The following is a 20,844-nucleotide window of genomic DNA, read 5'->3' on the forward strand; positions in this document are numbered from 1 at the left end:
CTGGAGAGAAGGGAGAAGGTGCCTGCTCACCATTCACCCCTGTGCTGAGTGCTTTACATGTGTGATCTCACTTAATCCTCTCAGGCATTTTATGAATGAGGAAACTCAAGCTTGCTAAGTAATCTGACCAAAGTCACGTGGATGGCAAATGATAAGAGTTCTCACTAGAACCAGCTGTGCTTTTCTTCCCACTCATGACACTAGGTTGACTATTTCCACACATTCACTGAAGTCCAATATTGAATTATAGTTTTTATTTAGGGTGATATTTTGTCTACTAGATTATACTTATGGAAGGTAGGACTTAGACTGAATCATTGGCACACCCAAAGTGCACATTCTAGGTACCCAATGTACATGTTTAGAAAATGTGAATAAATGTCTAATTGGCAGGGAAAGAATCAGTATCTTTCCCAAGATGCTCTATAAGCAAAGGACCTTTCCCATTGATGACATGCCTGACTCAGAATCACAACAGGGGGCTTAGAAAAATGGGAACCCTTTAATTTTTTTTAGAAGATACTATTTATGTTCCTCAAAAATCATGTTCTAATGTTTTCTTTCAAGTAATATTATGAAAGTAGCATATATAATTAAGGGATTCTTTTTTATAATGCTTAGCTAATTGCTTATCTTCTGCCTAAGGACACTGCAGTCTCTCCTTGAACTTCTGGAACTAGCCAATAGAAGTCAAAAGGAGAGAAAAATTATTTTGTCCCTGGAAGTTAAGCACTTTAGCTTAGAAAATAATTAAGACAACACCATCTCCTTTTCATTCAGATAGCAGTGAGCTGTTACTTGTTCTATTTGACTTTTTCACTCTCAGTCAACGGGATCCTCTCTGACTTCCAGTCAGGAGTGGGCTCTTTCATGGGGCTATAAGAACTGATCATCCTTCCTTACTAAAGAACAGCCACTGCAGCTCCCTCCCAGTGTGGCTTCCTTTCTGTGATTCTAGAAAGGAGAAAAGACCCGAGGTGGAATAAGAATCATAAGCAGGAGGACATCGACATGGACTTACATGTGTTCACAGGGGGGCACAGCTCACAAGGAGTGCCCCAGGCTTTCCCCAGAGAACAACAGCAGGAAGCTTTGGAAACACCAACTCCAATTTCATTGCTACAAGCTGTGTCTCCATTGTCTCCTCGAGGTCTGATATCCAAATAGCAGTTTCCAGAGCGGGTATCTGTTTACCATACACAAACAAAACACTGTCAGGCAGATTCTTTCTACATGTGGGCTGGGAATTCAAACCCATTTCAGAAACTATCTCAAAACCAAAGTTGGACTAAGCAACTAATAGTGAATAAGAAACCAATATAAACATATACTGGGATACCTCAAAAGTTGAAACAAGATTGAGGAGAGAAACAAGGAGAGAAAGGGAAGTCATGAAGTGAAATTTAGACTGGGTGGGACAAGGTTTAAGTTTTTACATTATTTCCTTTTAAACCTTTGAAGTGGAGTGCCAATACTGTTTTAAAATTAACTGATAATAGGAATCCCCTGGGAGGTTTTGGGGTATCTTACCAACACAACCGACTCGAGTTGGATTCAGTTCAAAGTCAGGGGGACAGTCACAGGTGTAACTCCCTGGAGTGTTGATACAGTTCCCACTGATGCAAGTGGTTGGATCCAGACATTCATTAACATCTAAAACCAAACAGCAAATAGTACTTTTCACCTCTGCCAAGGTGTGGCAGACACCACCATCAAACAGTAGCAGCTCCCAGCTAGAAGTTCTGAGAGTTACAATGTATAATTGTGCCCAGAAATACAGCCATCCCCTTCTGAACTAAGACCCCTTGGGAAGAAAGTGTGTCATAGTCTTGGGTCCTTTTCCCCTGGAAAACACATTTAGGATTCAAAGTTGTCATCAGGAGAAAATGTGACTTTGGAACTAGGGGGAATATTCTAGTCAAGGTAACTGAAAAACACCACCATGACCTCGGTCAACTGAAAATGCAGACACACACAGGTTTTAAAAGAAAATATATTTAATATGTGTGGCTTGTTATTTCATCAAATTAGAGCAAGATGTACCAGGGAGCCCTCAGGAACAGGAGGCAACTTCTGAAATTTCCCTGGCGTGCCTGCCTCCTCTCAAGCCTGCTAAGTCTCTCCCCCATCACTGACAGGAGCCGTCAAAGATTTCCCCTTCAGTCTCTGTTCTGAAAGCACGTCCAGAATTCTAGATATTTAGGACATGGGTTTTGGCAAATCCCAAACTTCTCTAATTCTTTTGTCTGCTTTGAGTACTCATGAGATACACAAGAAGAAACTGATTCGGAGAAGAGAGGCTGGGGAGTAGAGATAGATAATTCCATTCTTCTGGGGGCCTCCCTGCCGGGATCTGCTAACCTGCCTGCAGATTTCATGGCAGAAAATTCTTTTGCTCAAACTGCACATGAACTAGGAGGGTCAGAATAGACTAATCGAAAGAAAAGTGGTTAGAAAAGTGGAGGACAGGGACACTGGGGGCCATAGTCCATCCTGATCTACACTAGAGGCCCAACTTGGAATCAAAATACTTTTCCAAGGGAATCAGGCGGTAGCACAGTGGATTAAGCGCAGGTGGCACAAAGTGCAAGGACCGATGTACATATACCAGTTCGAGCCCTCGGTTCCCCACCTACAGAGCAGTCGCTTCACAGGCGGTGAAGCAGGTCTGCAGGTGTCTAGCATTCTCTCACCCCTCTCTGTCTTCCCCTCCTCTCTCTCCATTTCTCTCTGTCCTATCTAACGACATCAATTACAACTACAACAATAAAACAACTAGGGCAAAAAAAGGGAATAAATAAATATTAAAAATATATACTTTTTTTGGAAAAAACCAAAAACCAAACCAAACAAACAAACAAAACCCCAGAAAAATGTGTGCTTGGGCCAGAACTGAACTGTTTCAGAAACATGAGAGCCACTGAGTCATGGCTTACTTAGGTGGCTGGCTGGAAAGATTAGTAATTTCCTGAAATCCTGAATTCATTCACAACAGAATGTATTTCGTCAGCCTCCTGAATACAGGAAAGGGAACGACAATGGGTTTTCAAAGTCTTAATTCGGTGCCAAGGTGAACCAAGTGATGGTTTAACAGGCATTTCTGACAGGTTTCCTCTGATCTAGAGAGGTCCTTGCTCTACAAGGGACTAGAAAGGGTTCCTGAGTTCCATGTACCATGTTCTCTGGCAACTGACATCCTGGAGATGTGAGGAGTGAGCATTCTAAGAGAGAAACACATCATCCCAAGGTCTCTTAAAGAAAATTCTCTGCAAGTGTATCCCAGGAGAAAAGAAATGGCAGGGCAAGCTTACAGTTGGAGCACAACTGGAACTTTCTTCTAGTTAGGAGCTTCATTCAAAAGCTATGATTTTCTTCAAGCACCTGTATCTCATTCCTTTATGTGCTCATCTCTCATCTGTTTCTGATCTAAGGAAATGTATTCCATGATTCCTAATGCTTCACACTTAGTATGTTTGACCTTGGCCTTTTCTGTCTATGTAGTTACTAGCCCACATTTGAAAAGCTGGTTGGTCTACCTGACAGATGGTCATCAAGAACAATTTGCATGTTCTATCCAAAGATCCTGCCTCTAATCTGTTTTATTTATGTGACCATAAATATCTTTCATGGTCTCTGTGAGGCCGTACACCTTTTCTCCTGGGACATCTGGGAGCAGATTTTGATGTGAATGGATGCCTTACCTGTGCAGTTCCCTCCACTTCTGTCCAGTTCATAGCCGACTTCACACTCACAACGGAACAGGCCAGGAAGATTGTGGCAAGTTCCAAAAACACAGATGTTTGGAAGGGAGCACTCATCGATATCTTAGAAAAGGATTTAAAAAAAAGGGGGGGGGTGTTTATTATCATTATTATTTTTGGCATCCAGGCTTTGCACCTGCAAGATCCCCCAACATTCCCACTAGATTCTTATTTTTAAAATTTCAGATCAAAAGAAAAAGAGAAAGAAGAGACAGACAGAGAGAAGGAAAGATACGATGACACTACTTGACCATTCATCAAGCTCTGACCCCAAGTACTCTTACATAGTAAAGTGTGAACTCTCTCTAGTGAGTTAACTCCTGGCTCCCCAAATCCTGTTATTTGTATTTGCCAAGGCAACGCCAAATGCTGTTAGGCAACTGATGTAATTATGAAAATGACGACTCCCTGACACACATATGTTCATATGTTTTTATCACTGTTGGAAAGCAGGACAATTGTAGGCTAAATTCTTTGGTTCTTATCTATACAGTGAATTTTTTTTTCTCGGGGGTCATAATTATTTCATAAGCACAAAGCAGGAAAAGCTTTCTACAATTAGTTGTCTAATCCTCAGTATCCCTTGTACTGTGGTGTGTGTTTGCTCTTGCTGCTAAACATTTCAGACTCTTTTTCCATTTCTCCATCCGTGCCTCATGCTAACATTCCACTTATGTCACTGACATAAGGGCACATTTTCAACCTTGAGATTGGCTTTAAATGGCCATGACCACTCTGCCAGCAGTGATTTATATTATGAATAAACAAACAAACAAACAAAACCTTCCCTCATGGCATTAAGTGAAGCAGGACTTTCACTGTGACTATTTATATTAGCAGAAGTGGCACACTACCTGTTTTCCTTGGATGTTTGGAGCAACAAAAGTAAACACGGTGTTAAGGCACATGGTCAAGAGCTGATCCATTTTTTGCCTTAGAGAAATTTTATATATGACTCTGCATATTTAACGTAAACTATATAAAGAACACCCAATGGTTCCATAACAAAGACAAGTATTTATGTAGAACTGTGTGAAGGAATTAGCAGACACGTCATAGCTAGAAGACTGATTTTGAATTAATGTCTTATTAATAAGCAGCAACTCTTAGTGAAGACATTCATCAGTCTTATTTTAACTTCCCTAGATCGTTATCATTTGTTTATTTCTACTAAAATCTTTTCCGTTTACTGTAGTCACTAATTCTTTTCAATTAGGGGTAATGTGCTTAAATTTGACAGGCGTGGATACAAAGAAGAATATTGTGTTTCCTAGTAGGATCTATCTTCAGTCACCAGTCTCCCAGGACTCGTCTTATCTGACCAAAACCTCCAGAAAGACAAAGCATTAAACTGAGGGGTGTGATGACATCTGGCAATGTTTCAAGGAGGATCCTTTGACTGAATCTGAATCTGGCAGAAACCATTTCATGTTCACATAAAAGAGTTAGAAGTCAAGTGAGACATAAGCAGGACATAATCTTATAAATACTCAGCTTCTTATTTAAAGTATTTATTTCTAGTAACCAAACCACTTTATAAGAATAGAACGACTAAATTTGCTTCTCCATATTTACTTATATTTAAAAAATTATTTATTATTACTTTAATTTGATAGGACAGAAAGAAATTGAGAGCAAATGAGAGACAGAAAGAGAGACACCTGCTGCACTCTTTAACTCTTTGTGAAGCTTCCCTCCCAACACACACACATACAGGTAGGGGCCAAGTTTAGGGTCAACCTGATCCTTGTGCATGGTAAAAAATATGCTCGCTTAACCAACTGCACCACCACCCAGCCCTACAACTCCATATTTAAAAAGATTCCTTCAAAGGGACATTCTCAGGGGACTGGTGTTTTGAGATCTTGCTCCCTACATTGGGGATAAGTGGGCTGCATAAGTTAACTACCCTTGCTTAGTTTCTCTCCCCTATGGCCAATGGGGGTACTCTTGCAGGCTATCTTGGCTGAAGTTGGCTGTGTAGCTTCAGGCCACAGAACTGAGTTTTTCTCTGCATAAAGAGAAATGATTGAGGGAGATATTTAGCCCTGCTCTGAACTGAAGTGACTGGCTCCAAAGTGAATCCAAAACACATCCCAAACCACCAGGAGTATTCAAACAACCTGATTTCATCCAGGCCTGCAAGGGTTGGGCAGCTTCCCCATCACTTACCTTCACAGGCTTTCCCATCAGCACTGGGCACGAAACCCATGTCGCATTCACAGCGGTATCCCCCTGGTGCATTCAGGCACTGACCGTTGCCACACAGATTCACATTCTCAGAGCACTCATCGATATCTAGTCAGACAGAAACACAAAACTTCACCAGCTTGGGCAAAAATAATTTCAAAGATGATAAAACCTTTGGTGGTTAAAATCATATTCTGTACAAATTGCCTATCCAGCCATAGCATCCTTGATAGTTAAATGCCAACTTAAAGCTCTGAGTATTAAGCACAGTTATGCTACCTGTCAACAGGAACCAGACCACAGAATCTTATTTACTGTGAATCCCTGACATAAACAATGTCGCCTATGTATTCATGTTCACGAGTGTGCAGAGCATGTCTATGCAGCCATGCTTCTAATCACTTCATGGTAATTCTACATTCTTTAAAGCTAAGGAAGTGTCATCAATAGATTATAAAACTGAGAGTGAGTAAATTCCTCACAAGGCCATTATGTAATTCTTACTTTACCCGTATGGTATGAGGATGATGACTAGAGAAGAAAAATAAATGCCTGGTCTAAAACATCTAATCCCTTTTCCTTACAGCGTTTCCTATAGCAAACTCACACTTGGGTTGGAGATAAAAACAAGTCACAAGAGTGAGAAATAGGAAAAAAATTAAAGTCTAAGGCTTATAAAAAGGAGCATGCTTTGTCTACAGGAAGTATTAGGTTGTCAAGTTATATTTTTATTATGTCAGAAAAGTCATGTTCTATTTTCCTATGCCTTCCTAAGCTAAGAAGAAAAAGGCATCATAAATTTTCTGACAGTCTAATAATAACAATATTATATATAGTAATACATATATCAACTATATATGTATTTAAATATCCAATATCTGTAAACACAGATTTGGTTTCTGAAGTCTCCCTATTTAATCTGACTTCAAAATTTTCACTCCATAAAGGTGCAGTTTCAAATAATTATATTTGTTGTTGTTGCGAGTTGTCTTCAGCAAAGAACTGGTTCAAGTTCTTCCCCACTCCCCACGGGAGCCTACCTGTACACGTGATGCCATCGCCTGTGTAGCCTTCCTTGCAGAGGCAGCGGTAAGAGCCCATGGTGTTCCTGCAGTCTGCATGTTGGCTGCACATGTGGGTCCCATTGGAGCATTCATCCAGATCTGAAGGGGAAAAAGTCACATTACTATGAAGAGAGTATGAAGTGACTTGAAAAGCCAGTGCTATAGAAATGCAGTTAATGTTTCTCTAGAGCACAAGCATCTTCACACTGGTAATGTATGCAGTCGATGAGAAAGAATTTTCCAACCTACCAGTGCATTTGATGCCATCTCCAATCCACCCAGGGCTGCAGCTGCATTTGAAGCTTCCTGCTGTGTTGGTACAGACGGCATGTCTGTCACAGTTGTGAGCTCCAATCTCGCATTCATTGATGTCTGCAGGAAGAGCCCATAGTTTAAAAATGTTTAGTACCTATGTCTTTTTGGTTTTTAAGTAACTGAGCAATGTTGAAAGACTGACTCAGTTTCACACTTGGCCCCAGTTTAGCATCCATATATGGACTCCTCATATATTAAACAGCTTTGAATTTCAATTTGCAGAGAAAGAACAGTATGATGCCACTTGCTATTATGTTTCATTATTTTTCTGTAAGTGTCCAGTCACTGCAAAAGAAAACGAACCTCTTTCCAGTTGAAGATCTTAAAAAAGTGAGCTGCCTAACTGTGCTTCAGTATCTTTACATGCGGCCATATGTTTCTCTTCTCATCATCCTTACTAAGTCAACTATAGGGTAGTGGTGCACAGAAAGTATTGCTTTCCTATAGTGATTGCTAGAGAATAAACGACCTTTTCTCTAGATTCTTAGAAGATATATTGGAGACCCAACTCCTTTTGCATATTTCATATAAAGCACAAATCATTCTAATGAAGATCTTTCAGTTAGTGTAGTACCAGATTAGGACCTTCAAATTCTCAAAAACAAATCTCTGATTTTCCAAAAATTCATTTCCAAATTTAGTCAGGATAGAGTCTATAATATAAGAATGTCATAGAAAAGAATGTAAAGTCAAATAAAAATATTTTCTTTCCTATGATAATGTGATTTATACTAAGAAATATATATTTGGTTTTTGTCCCAGTTTCCAGCACAGAGCTCCCTGAACCCTAAATATTTCCTAAGGGATGAGAGCTAGGAGGTGTATTTTGTTATGTTAATGAGGCAAGTTTTGGAAAGCATCTCAGATTGGGGGGGTGGGAAAGAGGGGGGGTTTGCTAGGGGAACCATCTGTGACTAGAAAAGTAGAACTCTTAAGTCCTATCTTGGCATCCAGAGAGTGGAGAAGGATTGGAAATTCAGTCAATCACCAATGGGCTAATGACTGGATCAATTCTGTCTAATAAACCTCCACAAAACTAAAAATCAAAGAACAGAATCAAAGACAGAAATCAAAGAACTTCCAGTTTGGTAAGCATGTTAAGATTTTTGAGAAGAGCTAGCAAATTGATCAAACCCAAGGTAAGAGTGGAGGGAATCTCTGAGTTGTGGAATTTATAACCAGGCAGTTATACAGGTAGCAATTTGGAACTGCAGTTGGTGACTCCAGAGTGAATAATCTTATGGGACTCCTTAGCCTAAGGAGTCTGACACTATCTCCAGGACAGTGGCAGAACTGAGTTGATTTGTAGGACAGTGAACTGGAATTGGCACTAGATTCATATTCCTTAAAATAAATCCACTGAGTGATATAAGCCAGGCACAGAAAGTCATAGTCAAATGTTCATGAAGAATAAGAACTCACAGATGTGGATACTGTGACTCCATGTGGAATCTAATATCGAACACACAATTAGGTCAAGAAAGACAATTTTACTATATGAAGAGTTGCAAGAATTTTCATTGGTCACTTGAATAGTGACCTGAAAAGAACTAGGTGCACAAGTTATGTTTAAGTTATCATTAAGAAGCCTCATGGACTTCCCAGGGCAGACGACCCCACCAATGTGTCCTGGAACACTGCTTCGCCAGAGCCCCACCCCACTAGAGAAAGAGAGAGGCAGGCTGGGAGTATGGATTGACCTGCCAATAACCATGTTCAGTGGGGAAGCAATTACAGAAGCCAGACCTTCAACCTTCTGCACCCCATAATGACCCTGTGTCCATACTCCCAGAGGGTTAAAGAATAGGAAAGCTATCAGGGGAGGGGATGGGATATGGAGTTCTGGTGGTGGGAATTGTGTGGAATTGTACCCCTCTTATCCCATAGTCTTCTCAGAGTTTGCATTTTATAAATAAAAATTATTTAAAAAAAAGAAAGCTAATGAAACAATCTGAAAGTGTCTGGTAACATGCTGTTTGCCATATTTCATGTGATGCTCTAAAATGGTCCTGGGATCTTTTTAAATTTTTTCTCCATTAACTTCTAGAATAAATGCAAAATAAAACAAAAGACTTTTCCTACAATAACATTTTTAATATCACTAATAACTATTAAATGAAAACATGCCTGGAGAATGTTCTCAAAGTTACCACTTATTGTATAGATAAATTTCAATGCAATTTTAGCAACCACATAAACCTATTGAATTATGATGGCAGGTCAAGGCAGGCATGTACCACACAGCTTTAGTCTCATGGCCGAGGGCTTTAACCCACTGAAAAACTGAGCAAGGCACATTCCAAGGAAATGAGGAAGGCCAGCCCAGGAAAACTAGTGGTAAGTAGGGATGAGAATTCAAGACAGTAAGTCTGACCTACTGGGCTCCCAAGCAAGGCCACTGGTCCAAGGACATGTCCTTCTACTTCAGATAATTTTGTCCTTTCAGAAGAAAGGACAAAAACACCACTTCTGCAGAGTTTTGCCTTAATTTGCTCCTTTATTTATTACAACTTTTGAGTTCAGTGCAGATCAGCTTTGACAGCCTACACATTGAAGTCTCCAGAGGTAACAGAAAGATATATACAAAATGGAATGCTACTCAGCTATTAAAAATAGTGGGGAAGCAATTAGAGAAGCCAGACCTTCCACCTTCTGGATCCCATGATGACCTTGGGTCCATACTCTCAGAGGGTTAAAGAATAGGATAGCTATCAAGGGAGGGGATGGGATATGGAGTTCTGGTGATGGGAATTGTGTTAATTTTATCACTCTTATCCTATGGTCTTGTCAGTGTTTCCATTTTTTTCTGTTTTTTTTTTAATTTAAGAAAGTATTAATTAACAAAACCATAGGGTAGGAGGGGTACAATTCCACACAATTCCCACCACCCATTCTCCATATCCCACCCCTTCCCCTGATAGCTTTCCCATTCTCTAGCCCTCTGGGAGCATGGACCCAGGGTCATTGTGGGTTGCAGAAGGTAGAAGGTCTGGCTTCTGTAATTGCTTCCCCGCTGAACATGGGCATTGACTGGTCGGTCCATACTCCCAGTCTGCCTCTCTCTCCCTAGTAGGGTGGGTCTCTGGGGAAGCGGAGCTCCAGGAATCTTAGAAATCACCAATGGAAAAAAATGGTGATTTCACTTTCTTCACCTCATCTTGGATGGAGCTTGAAGGAATCATGTTAAGTGAGATAAGCCAGAAAAAGAAGAATGAATATGGGATAATCTCACTCATAGACAGAAACTGAAAAATAAGAACAGAAGGGAAAACACAAAACAGAACTTGGACTGGTCTTTTACCAAAGTAAAAGACTCTGGGATTGATGGGGGTGGGGGATGGGAGCTCAGGTCCTGGAACATGATGGCAGAGGGGGACCTAGAGAAAGTGTTAGATTGTTATGTGGAAAGCAGAGAAATGTTACACATGTATTTTACTGTTGACTATAAAACATTAATCCACCAAAAAAAGAAGAAAAAAAAGAATTTTCTAAGAGTTAAGAACTTAGAACTCTACTTTCTAAATCTTCAGTTCCTCAGAGAAGGAAACAGAGGTTCCTTACTACCTGGAAACAGCAAGGCTCCAAGGTCAGTGAGGAGTAGAGCCAGTATCACCTAGACTTCATGTACCCTGCCTATTTCTTTGCATGCTTTCCCTCAGGCCACTGCAAAATGGTGTAGACTCCATTAGTCACATAAGGACTGTATGCTTAGTCTTGCTTATGGAGTTTTAAATTTCCTGGTGAATTTAAGTTATATAAATATTTACTCATCTTTTCCATCAACTGAGATTGTCAGAGCTGACCATACCTGGTAAGCCTTGTCATTCTCTAATCTATTTCTTTCCAACTACCTAGTGGCCAAAGATATCCTAATTTTTAGATCTTTCATACTTAACCTTGAAATTAAGTCACTATTCTTTAAAGGGAAGTCTCCTTTTATGTTGATATGGATTTCTTCTTAAAGAAAATATCTGTAGGGAGTCGGGCTGTAGCGCAGCGGGTTAAGCGCAGGTGGCGCAAAGCACAAGGACCGGCATAAGGATCCCGGTTCGAACCCCGGCTCCCCACCTGCAGGGGAGTCGCTTCACAGGCGGTGGGTGAAGCAGGTCTGCAGGTGTCTATCTTTCTCTCCTCCTCTCTGTCTTCCCCTCCTCTATCCATTTCTCTCTGTCCTATCCAACAACAATGAAAACAATAATAACTACAATAAAACAACAAGGGCAACAAAAGGGAATAAATAAATAAAATAAATATAAAAAAAGATTTAAAAAAAAAAGAAAATATTTGTAGTTCTAGAGCAACTTTTTTTTTCTTAAAAGAGCACTGCTCAGCTTTAGCTTATGGTGCTGCCATGAATGGAACTTGGAAACTCCAACCCCCAGACATGAAAGTCTGTTGTATAAACCACTGTGTTAACATCCCAGCTCTAAAGCAATGTTTTCAAGGTGATAAGAAATTATATCTACGAGAGATTGTGTGTCATGGGCTTTAAAATACTAGGAGAGGCTAACTTAGGAGCCAATATTCAGACCTCCATTTTCTGAATATTTGTAAAGCCATTATGTTACTACCTTACATCCTCACTATATAACAAATGAATTGGAAAAGACTTTGTCAGAAAGAGTAAAGGCATCTCTGAATGAAGGGTCTCTGCGTGTGTGTGTGCATTCGAACACACACATGCACAAGTTATTATTCATTAATCATTTCCATGGTAGACTTGGGTTTTCGATTTTACTTCATAATAAAAGTAAACAGAGGGGAAACTGAGCCATAAGAAAAACAAGCAAACAAAAATGCAGCATTCAAATTCTCCCTTCTTCAATGATGTGAAGGAAACACAGCCCAAGCTTGCCAAGAACATCTCTTTCTGTACAAATGTTCTCTTTCCCCCACAAGTTTGCTCCAGACAGAAAATTCCTTTTTAAGATTAAGAATAAGTACAAGCCAAGAAAAGCAAAGAAACTCAAATTTAGGGCTGACACTGCAACCTCCTCAACCCCACTAAAGCTCCCTCACAAAGACACAAAGATCCCACTCGCATGGCTCTCTTGCAAAGTGAGGGCCTGGTCTGAGCCAACCTCAGACACTGGTCTTGACTAAGGGCTTGTACTCTGAGCTACCAGGACCTTCTCGGACAGCCTGGATCATCCACACAAACACCTGCCTTTGCTCTATCTTGGCACCAATCACATGGCCCCTAGTCTGGCAGCAGCAACACACTGGAGGAGGCTCCTTGATTAGGGGAAGAGGACATTGGAGAGAATGGGAAAGCCAAACTTGATAGCTACTTGGACTTCTTAATTTGGAACCCTCTTTACTCTAAGATGATTCAACTAAACACTCAGAGAGTTTCCATAGACTAACAGCTAATGGAGAACAATTATCAGTGATAGCAACAACAACAACAAAATACTAGAAGGAAATGGGCAAAAATTCTCATTGGGAGATGGTGGGGTTTTTTTGTTGATTTGTTTTTTTTAAGAATATGATTCTCTCTCGTAGACTGAGACCCACCAGCAACCTCTATTAGGTAAAGAAGAAACAGATCATTTGAGAAATGGAATTTCCCAGGATTCTGCTATTTTACAGGGAACAATTCTGATTTTGATGGCATGCCTTCCTCACTAAACGACAAATCACAGGATGTGAGTTCTATTCTTCCTTCAAATTAGCTATGAAAGTCAGGGCTCATCAGGGATATCACCTTGCACAGCCAGGTTTGGCTGTTTCCAACCTGTTGTCTATTGAATGATTACAATTGTGCAGCATGAGCAGCAGAAACCTTGATGTGGGCTACAGAAAACTTGTCATCCAAGGACAGAAGAACTGTGTTTTAAGTTTCAAGCAAATGTGTACTCTCTCTCCATTAAATTGAACATTCCCCTCAGCCATAGCCAGGATCTGAATGAAGCTTAAGGAGAAAAAAGAAGCCCTGAATATGTGTGGGCTGGGAATGTAAGTCAGTGGGTGGATTCTGAACACTGCAAAAGTGACGGGGCGGATGGGGGGGGTAGTGGGGGTGGGTATGTTTATTTGTTAAAATGGAAACAATCCGTAATGACAAGGGAGTTGAAATATTTGGACAAAGCTGTAATGGAACCCAGAGGACTTTTTTTTTTCAGTACTCATGAAACAGGGTTCCTCCCTGTCAAACAGCACACATATTTTAAAATAATTCCTTTATAGAGTACTCATTTAAAAACAGCTTCATACAAACAGATGCAGATATAGGTATATTTCTCTTATCTATTATAGAAATATAGATCCAGATCTTTTCTTCGCTGATACTTGCTGTGTGGTTTGCTTGTCCCATTAGGCAAGATACATATCTTTATTTATATGAGTTGCCTGGAGCATTATAAACACTTGTCCTTAACATGACTATCACCAAGGTAACCTGATGGTTACTTAAAATTGTGAGTGACACTAATTTTAAACCAAAAGCAGACTAAAAGAGCCTTAGTTACACGGGATGAGGAAAAAAATTCTGGCTCAGAATTTAGAAAACTTGTTTTTAAGTATACCAAATTTGCTGCCAAACCTTGTTTGTGTAAGTCATTTCCAATCAAATTTGCTGCACTTGGTTGCTAATATTGGTATTAACAGAGGACTGCACTTTCTTCCTTCCAACCTTCCCTGCAGAGGTGCTTGCACAAGGGGTATACTTGCTTAACTAAGGAGTGCCCTGATGGTTTCTTCAACCTCATGAACCAGAAACAAATCCAGAATCCAACTCCTTTACATGGGAATTTCATATTGTTGTGCTACTATGACACCAAAGGGGACATGAAATTCAAGTCTTCTCCACATAGTGCTAGCTGGATTTCTGCAAATGAAAACTCACTAGGCTACAATTTAAAAGTATGAGGGCTATGTTGGCCCTTAGGAAAGGATGCTGGGCTTGGAGCTAAGAATGTACTTCACGATAAAACTAAACAGAGAGGAGACTAAGCCACAGGGAAAACAAGCAAAGCTTTTGGTTCTATTTCCTGTGGAGAATGCCACTGGGATTATGACAGGAACAGCACTGAATCTGTATATTGCTTTCGGTAATACTGTCATTTAAATGACGTTAATCTTTCCGATCTATGTTCATGATTAACTAATGACTGTTTTTCTTTTTTTATAAGTATTTATTTATTTATGGCATATGTGATGCCAGAAACTGAACTCAGGACTTCATGCTTGAGAATCCAACTCTGCTACCTCCACTAACCCATCTTCCAGGCGACCAGACTGATGCTCTTAATGTAAAACTTGTGTTGTTTCATCTGATAGTGAATGTATTAAAAACACATTAACCTAAGGAATTGGGAGACTGATGAAACAGATGAGTATTAGAATACATTTGAAAGTACATAACTTTAGTGAGATGTTACCATGAAAGCTATTGACAAGACCATAATGAAGGAATACGGATCTTTGATAATTTACATATTAACTATATTAATAAAGAACTATGATTTTTAACCTCATAAATAAATGACATATATAATTATATTCATATAAGTGATATATATATTTATATTTCTGTATGCCCTTTCATAGGCTAGACCTAATCTAAAATATAATAAATTTCAAAGAAGTGTGAGCTAAATTCAATGAAAACTATTATCCAAAAGGCAATTAAAATGCTAAGTCTGGAAACCATTATTAATCCCTAATTATGGTTGCCATCTCCTTATCGCTTCTTATTTCACTGTTCAGTTAAAAAGTTCATACCTGTGCAGCCAGTTTTTCCTTTCTTGCCAGAATAGCCCATATCGCAGTGACAGATAAATGAGCCCTTAGTGTTTTCACAGGTTCCACTCAGGCAGATGTTGGGATTCAGGTCGCATTCATTGATATCTGAAAAACACAGATATTGTTAATACACATGACTAGCTATTTTACTTCATTGAATACTTTCAACCCTGTGGCAAATAAATGAGAATAAGTAAAGTGCTTTCATTAGGCAAACATTTATCATGTTCACAGAGCAGGATTAACATTTGTTTTCTATATTGTAGACTGATCAAGTAGTCTGAATTTTTATCTAGGTAATAAGCAAGAAACTAAATAATCACATAAGTTGTTAATTTATTAAAAAGTACATTCTGTGGCAAGGTAAAAATCATAGTTCAGTCTACATGATGCCAAAAGTTTCTGAAATTTAAAAGAAAGGACAGAGGAACTAGTACTCTTAATGCAAAGGGTTATAAATTGAATTTCTTTCCAAAATTAAAAATTATGAGTTTTATAACATTTATTTTAATTTCTAGGATTTCATACTCAGTAAGGGTTTTAAATATATATATTTAAGGGGAGTCGGGCTGTAGCACAGCGAGTTAAGTGCAGGTGGCGCAAAGCACAAGGACCGGCATAAGGATCCTGGTTCGAACCCCGGCTCCCCACCTACAGGGGAGTCCCTTCACAGGCGGTGAAGCAGGTCTGCAGGTGTCTATCTTTCTCTCCTCTCTGTCTTCCCCTTCTCTCTCCATTTCTCTCTGTCCTATCCAACAACAACAATAATAACTACAACAATAAAAAAACAACAAGGGCAACAAAAGGGAATAAATAAATAAAATTAAAAAATATATATATTTAAATATATATACAATTTATATATATATATATATATATATACACAACTAGAAATTACTCTAGACTCTTCTATCTAAGATGAGTAACAGAGGCTCTGTTTATTCATCTACTTGAACTAAAAACAAAGTGGTAATATAGAAAATAAAAAGCAGTGATCCCTTAGAGAAAGAAAACAAATGAAGTGACTTCTACAAAGGCGATCAGTTATTGCTTGGGAGTATTTTAATGCCTTGGCTTAAGGGAAAGAATGACAAGTAGACTTAGGCAATATCTCTTGAATTGAGCACATGAAGGTCGATGTTCTGGAAGATCAATGTAGCCAGATTTCACAAGGCAGGTTGAAAACAGAGGAAGTCAGCTACAGAGAGTGAGCGAGTTCCAAAGAACTCTAAAAGGCCAAATTGGCCAATGAGTAGTAGTCAGTGCCTTTCACGGAAGGGAGCTGGCCAAAATACCACCCAAAAGAATTAGAGGGAACAATCATTAGAATTCACAGAAAGCCTGGAATCAGGCCAGTTCCCACCAGCCAAATTGAGAAATGTCATAATTTATAGGGAATTGGGTTGATTATTCAGAGTACCTCAGGAATGAAACAAAATTAGCCCTAAACTAACTGCTGTTTAAGGTTGAAAAAAGGTAAGACTTGGAATGGATATACCTGTTTTTAAATAATGCTAACTATGCTTCAGAACAAAACTCAAGAATATTCCTAGGAATAGAAAAATATCTGTTATTTAGTGAGGCAAAATTTATATAACATAATAATAACAGATAATAACAACAAAATTTCCATGACATCACAATGCTTGTGCAGAATCAGACAACATGAGAAGTCTTGTCTTCTTACTATGTGTGCTTAACCCAGCCCTCCACCGCCTGCCCCTAGAAGTCTTGTCTTCTTTGCTTACCTACACACGTCTTCATGTCTTCAGAGGCCATGAATCCATCATAACACAAGCACCTGTACTCTCCAGGGATGTTTGTACACTGACCACCATCACAGATATTAGGGTTATCTTCACACTCATCAATGTCTACAGAAAATAAAGAAAAAATGGCATGTTGTTAATTGGTTCTGTTATTTGGTGGTGAAAAAGTTAATTGATCCAAGTCAAACAAACAAACCCTACAATTAGCTTCCAAAGTCAAATGAAGCTTCACCTAGATTATCCTATGAATTTTTCCTCAAGTTATCCTGAGCGAAAATGGTTCTGTTCAGGGTTAAGGTCCACACCCAATTAGAAGCCCATTATAGGGGGCGGGTGTAGGAGAAGGGCTTTGGGTCCTGATGCATGAAAGTAGAAAAGGACCTATGCTGGGTGTCAATAGTGTTTTGCATACACCTACCATGGTGAGATAAAAAATTTTACTCACACATCAATAAATGGACTATAAGCCATTAGCACCCCCCCATGTCAATAAAAAAGCCCATTGTTTACTTAGAAATTTTATCTCTGCTGTGAACTTGTAATTCAAAATGATTATAAATGTTATTTTTCTAGTTATCAATTTTTTTAATAAATAGATTTTTTTCTTTCTTTCCTTTTGTTGCCCTTGTTGTTTTACTGTTGTAGTTATTATTGATGTTGTTGTTGTTGGATAGGACAGAAAGAAATGGAGAGAGGAAGGGAAGACAGAGAGAGGGAAAGACAGACACCTGCAGACCTACTTCACCACTTGTGAAGTGACTCCCCTGCAGGTTCTAGTTATCAATTTGTAATAGCTAAGGACTTTCATTTTCTATTCTGCTGATATTGTAAGATAAGTACTTTACATGCATTTTTAGTAAAAAAAAAAATTTCCAAACATTGAATTTTTGTAGTCAAATTTACAGGCAGGGCTTTTTTTTTTTTTTTTCCAGGGTTATTGCTGGGGCTCGGTGCCTACACTATGAATCCACTGCTCATGGAGGCTATTTTTTCCCCTGCTTGTTGCCCTTGTTGTTTTATCGCTGTTGTGATTATTATTATTATTGCTGTTATCATTGTTGGATAGGACAGAGAGAAATGGAGAGAGATGGGGAAGACAGAGAGGGGGAGAAAGATACCTGCAGATCTGCTTCATCGCTTGCGAAGCAACCCCCCTGCAGGTGGGGAGCTGGGAGCTAGAACTGGGATCCTTACGCGGGTCCATGTGCTTTGTGCCATGTGTATTTAACCCGCTGCACTACTGCCCAACCCCCAACAGATATGGCTTTTATGGGAGATGTTTCTAGGTCAGCTAGGATGATTCTGGTTCCTAAATAGGAATCTTCTTTTCAACTCAAGTCAAGATGAGAACTGTATCACTCACTTTGTTTCTCATCCCTAGCTGACTACATGGTTCTTCTAACCCAGGATGATACAAGAGGGAGTGGATTTGAGGACAGGAATCTCAAATTTCAGTGTGTAGCCAAATCATTCATGCAGCTTGTGAAAAAAGGTTACTGAAGGGGTTATCCCCTTTAGGGATATCTGATTCAGTTGGGCTGGGGTTGGGATGCTCTAATCTCAAAGTATGGGTCCTAGATTATTCTATAATAGAATCTGTTACTCAGAGTTTTGGGGAAAGAAGCTAAAGTTCAGGAGAGGTAGAGTATAGGATTTACAAGATAAGGCCCAGGTTTGATCCCCTGTACTGCATATTCCAGGGATGATCAGTGCTCTTTCTTCCCTCTTTCATAAGAATACAAGAATCGATCAGTCTTTGAAAAAGGAAGAAGGCTAAAACTTACTCACCAGTACATGACCTCTGGTCGGGCATTAGTGCGAATCCTGGCTGACAGCTACATTCATAGCTGCCTTCCGAGTTTGTACAGAAGGTTTCACAGCCACCATTCATTATGCTGCATTCATCAATGTCTAAGGAAACAATGAAAACAGTATCACCTTCCTCTGTATTTATGATCTTGTTTAGAATTTTCAGGCATGGATCATATAAACAAACAAACAAATCAACAAACCATCCTAGAGCCATTAGCAGTTACAACTTTGTTCTTTCTGAAAATATGAACGACACTTCTATGTGTTAGAGGTGAAAAATCTAATAGTGAATGAGACAGACATTACTCCTGCCTCCATGATACTTAACACTACAGTTCAGAGTTCAGTAGACAATAAAACAATGCATGTGGTGTCTCTGGCAATGTAGGAGAACAGAAGAGCCAGTTGGGCATGTGGATGAAATTTTCTGGGTCAGAGATTCAACTATAAATTTGACATTCACTTTGACTGGCAGAGGTTCCAATCCTTTTCAAGAACCTGTGTTGTCCTGGGTCTTGCTTTCAATTACCAGGCTAGGGAATGTCCCACCCATAGGCTTTCTATGGCTTGTGAAATCATCTAATCAGGCCCTGCCAAGGCGATGATCATTCTAGAAGATTTTTCATAGCACCATTAAGTGCTAATTTTTAAGGTGATAATTTTGCATGGCCCACAGATGATGTTATAAATATCCAAATGGCCCCTGGCAGAAGAAAAGGTTCCCCACCTCTGTTTTAGAAGAACATGGGGTGATTCATGGATCGGGTGCAAACCATGTGAGAGTTGGCACTTAGAACCCAAGTCAGGTAGTGACTAGCAGTTTGTACAAAGTTATACTTTGCCTTTGGTACCAGAAAGTCACAGGTTTTTTTTTTTTTGGTATCATTATTCCCAAGTGATCACACTGGCAAAGGGCTTATCAGAGAATGCATTTGTTCCACAACACCCCTCTGTAAGGTGTGCCAGACTGGATCTCTATTTCAGTGCAAGAGATGAACATATCATGGTCTCTGGCCCAGTCATTATTCTCTCAAATCTTCTAGCTGATTAGAACCACCTAAGGGCAGAGATTACACCCTGTTTTCTTTCTTTTCTGTTTTCTTTTTCTATTACCACCAAGGTTATTGCTCAATGCCAGCACTATGAATTCACCTCTCCCAGTGACCATGTTGTTGTTTTTTTTATTTCCTTTGTATTTTCTTTGACATGACAGAGAGAAATTAAGAGGGGACAGGGAAATAAAGAGGAATAAAGAAAGAGAGACACCTGTAGAGCTGCAGAGATGTTCATGAAGTGCCCCTCCCCAAGGTGAGGAGTAGGGGCTCTAAAATGGGTCCTTGTTCACTGTGACATGTGCACTTCACCGAGTATGCTACCGCCCAGCCCCTTTGTCTTTTCATCATGCTGCATTTCTTTCCGGTGGTTAGTAATCAGTTGCCAGTTCATTTTGCACATAAATAAAGAGAAGCTACCCTTCAATATTTAAGGCATTTCAATTCAAATGTATCATACTTGGAGTTTTGTTTTTTTCCTTCAGGGTTATCACTGGGGTTAGGTGCTGGTCCTATGAATCCATTGCTCCTGGTGGCTATTTTTTTCCCACTTTATTGACTAGACTAGAATTAAACTGAGAGAGGAAGGGAAGATAGAGAATGAGGGGGTAAGTTAGACACCGGCAGACCTGCTTTACCACTCATGAAGCTTCCATCCTGCAGGTGGGGAGCTGGGGCTCAAATCCAGATCCTTGTGTGGGTTCTTGTGCTTAGTGCTAAGTACACTTCACTGGGTACACCACCACCTAGGCCCCTCAACTTATATATATGTTAGTGTTAAAATATTTGACATTGTCCATTTAATTGATTTTCTGAAAAGACAAGAGAGGTAAGATCTAAAGACCATGATCCACTGAGAATTTTGCTTGCAGACAAGCAAGAAAGATACAGTGAAAGCAACTAAAGGTGGAAACAGGACTCTGACAGCATTGCTTTAGTGTTTTACGAAGAAGTCAAATAGAATCAAGCCAGGAACTTACCCACACAGAACAGCCTGTCTGGAGTTGAGTGGTAGCCGGGGTTGCAGGCACACTGATACTTCCCAATAAGGTTCACACAGCGGCCATTGGGGCAGAGGTTGGCACTTAGCTCACACTCATTGATGTCTGTGGAGAAGAGAAGAGCAAACATCCAG

The 20,844-nt window shown here is 39.6% G+C and overlaps 1 protein-coding gene across 2 annotated transcripts in view; it reads right to left on the bottom strand.

Moving 5' to 3' along the window:
- The window catches only part of FBN1 (fibrillin 1), a 278,955-nt gene that overhangs the window by 64,715 nt on the left and 193,396 nt on the right, over positions 1-20,844 (bottom strand). For both annotated transcript variants that reach the window (XM_060174616.1, XM_016185653.2), the window contains exons 29-38: positions 20,690-20,815; positions 18,634-18,756; positions 16,825-16,950; positions 15,056-15,181; positions 7,265-7,387; positions 6,992-7,114; positions 5,934-6,059; positions 3,702-3,824; positions 1,531-1,653; positions 1,022-1,186 (exon numbers count right to left, since the gene is read on the bottom strand). In XM_060174616.1, coding sequence (XP_060030599.1) covers positions 1,022-1,186; positions 1,531-1,653; positions 3,702-3,824; positions 5,934-6,059; positions 6,992-7,114; positions 7,265-7,387; positions 15,056-15,181; positions 16,825-16,950; positions 18,634-18,756; positions 20,690-20,815 — 1,284 coding nt within the window. The remainder of the gene's footprint in view (positions 1-1,021; positions 1,187-1,530; positions 1,654-3,701; positions 3,825-5,933; positions 6,060-6,991; positions 7,115-7,264; positions 7,388-15,055; positions 15,182-16,824; positions 16,951-18,633; positions 18,757-20,689; positions 20,816-20,844) is intronic.

This window comes from Erinaceus europaeus, chromosome 16 (assembly GCF_950295315.1).
Source record: "Erinaceus europaeus chromosome 16, mEriEur2.1, whole genome shotgun sequence".
In the NCBI taxonomy this organism is placed as follows: Eukaryota; Metazoa; Chordata; class Mammalia; order Eulipotyphla; family Erinaceidae; genus Erinaceus; species Erinaceus europaeus.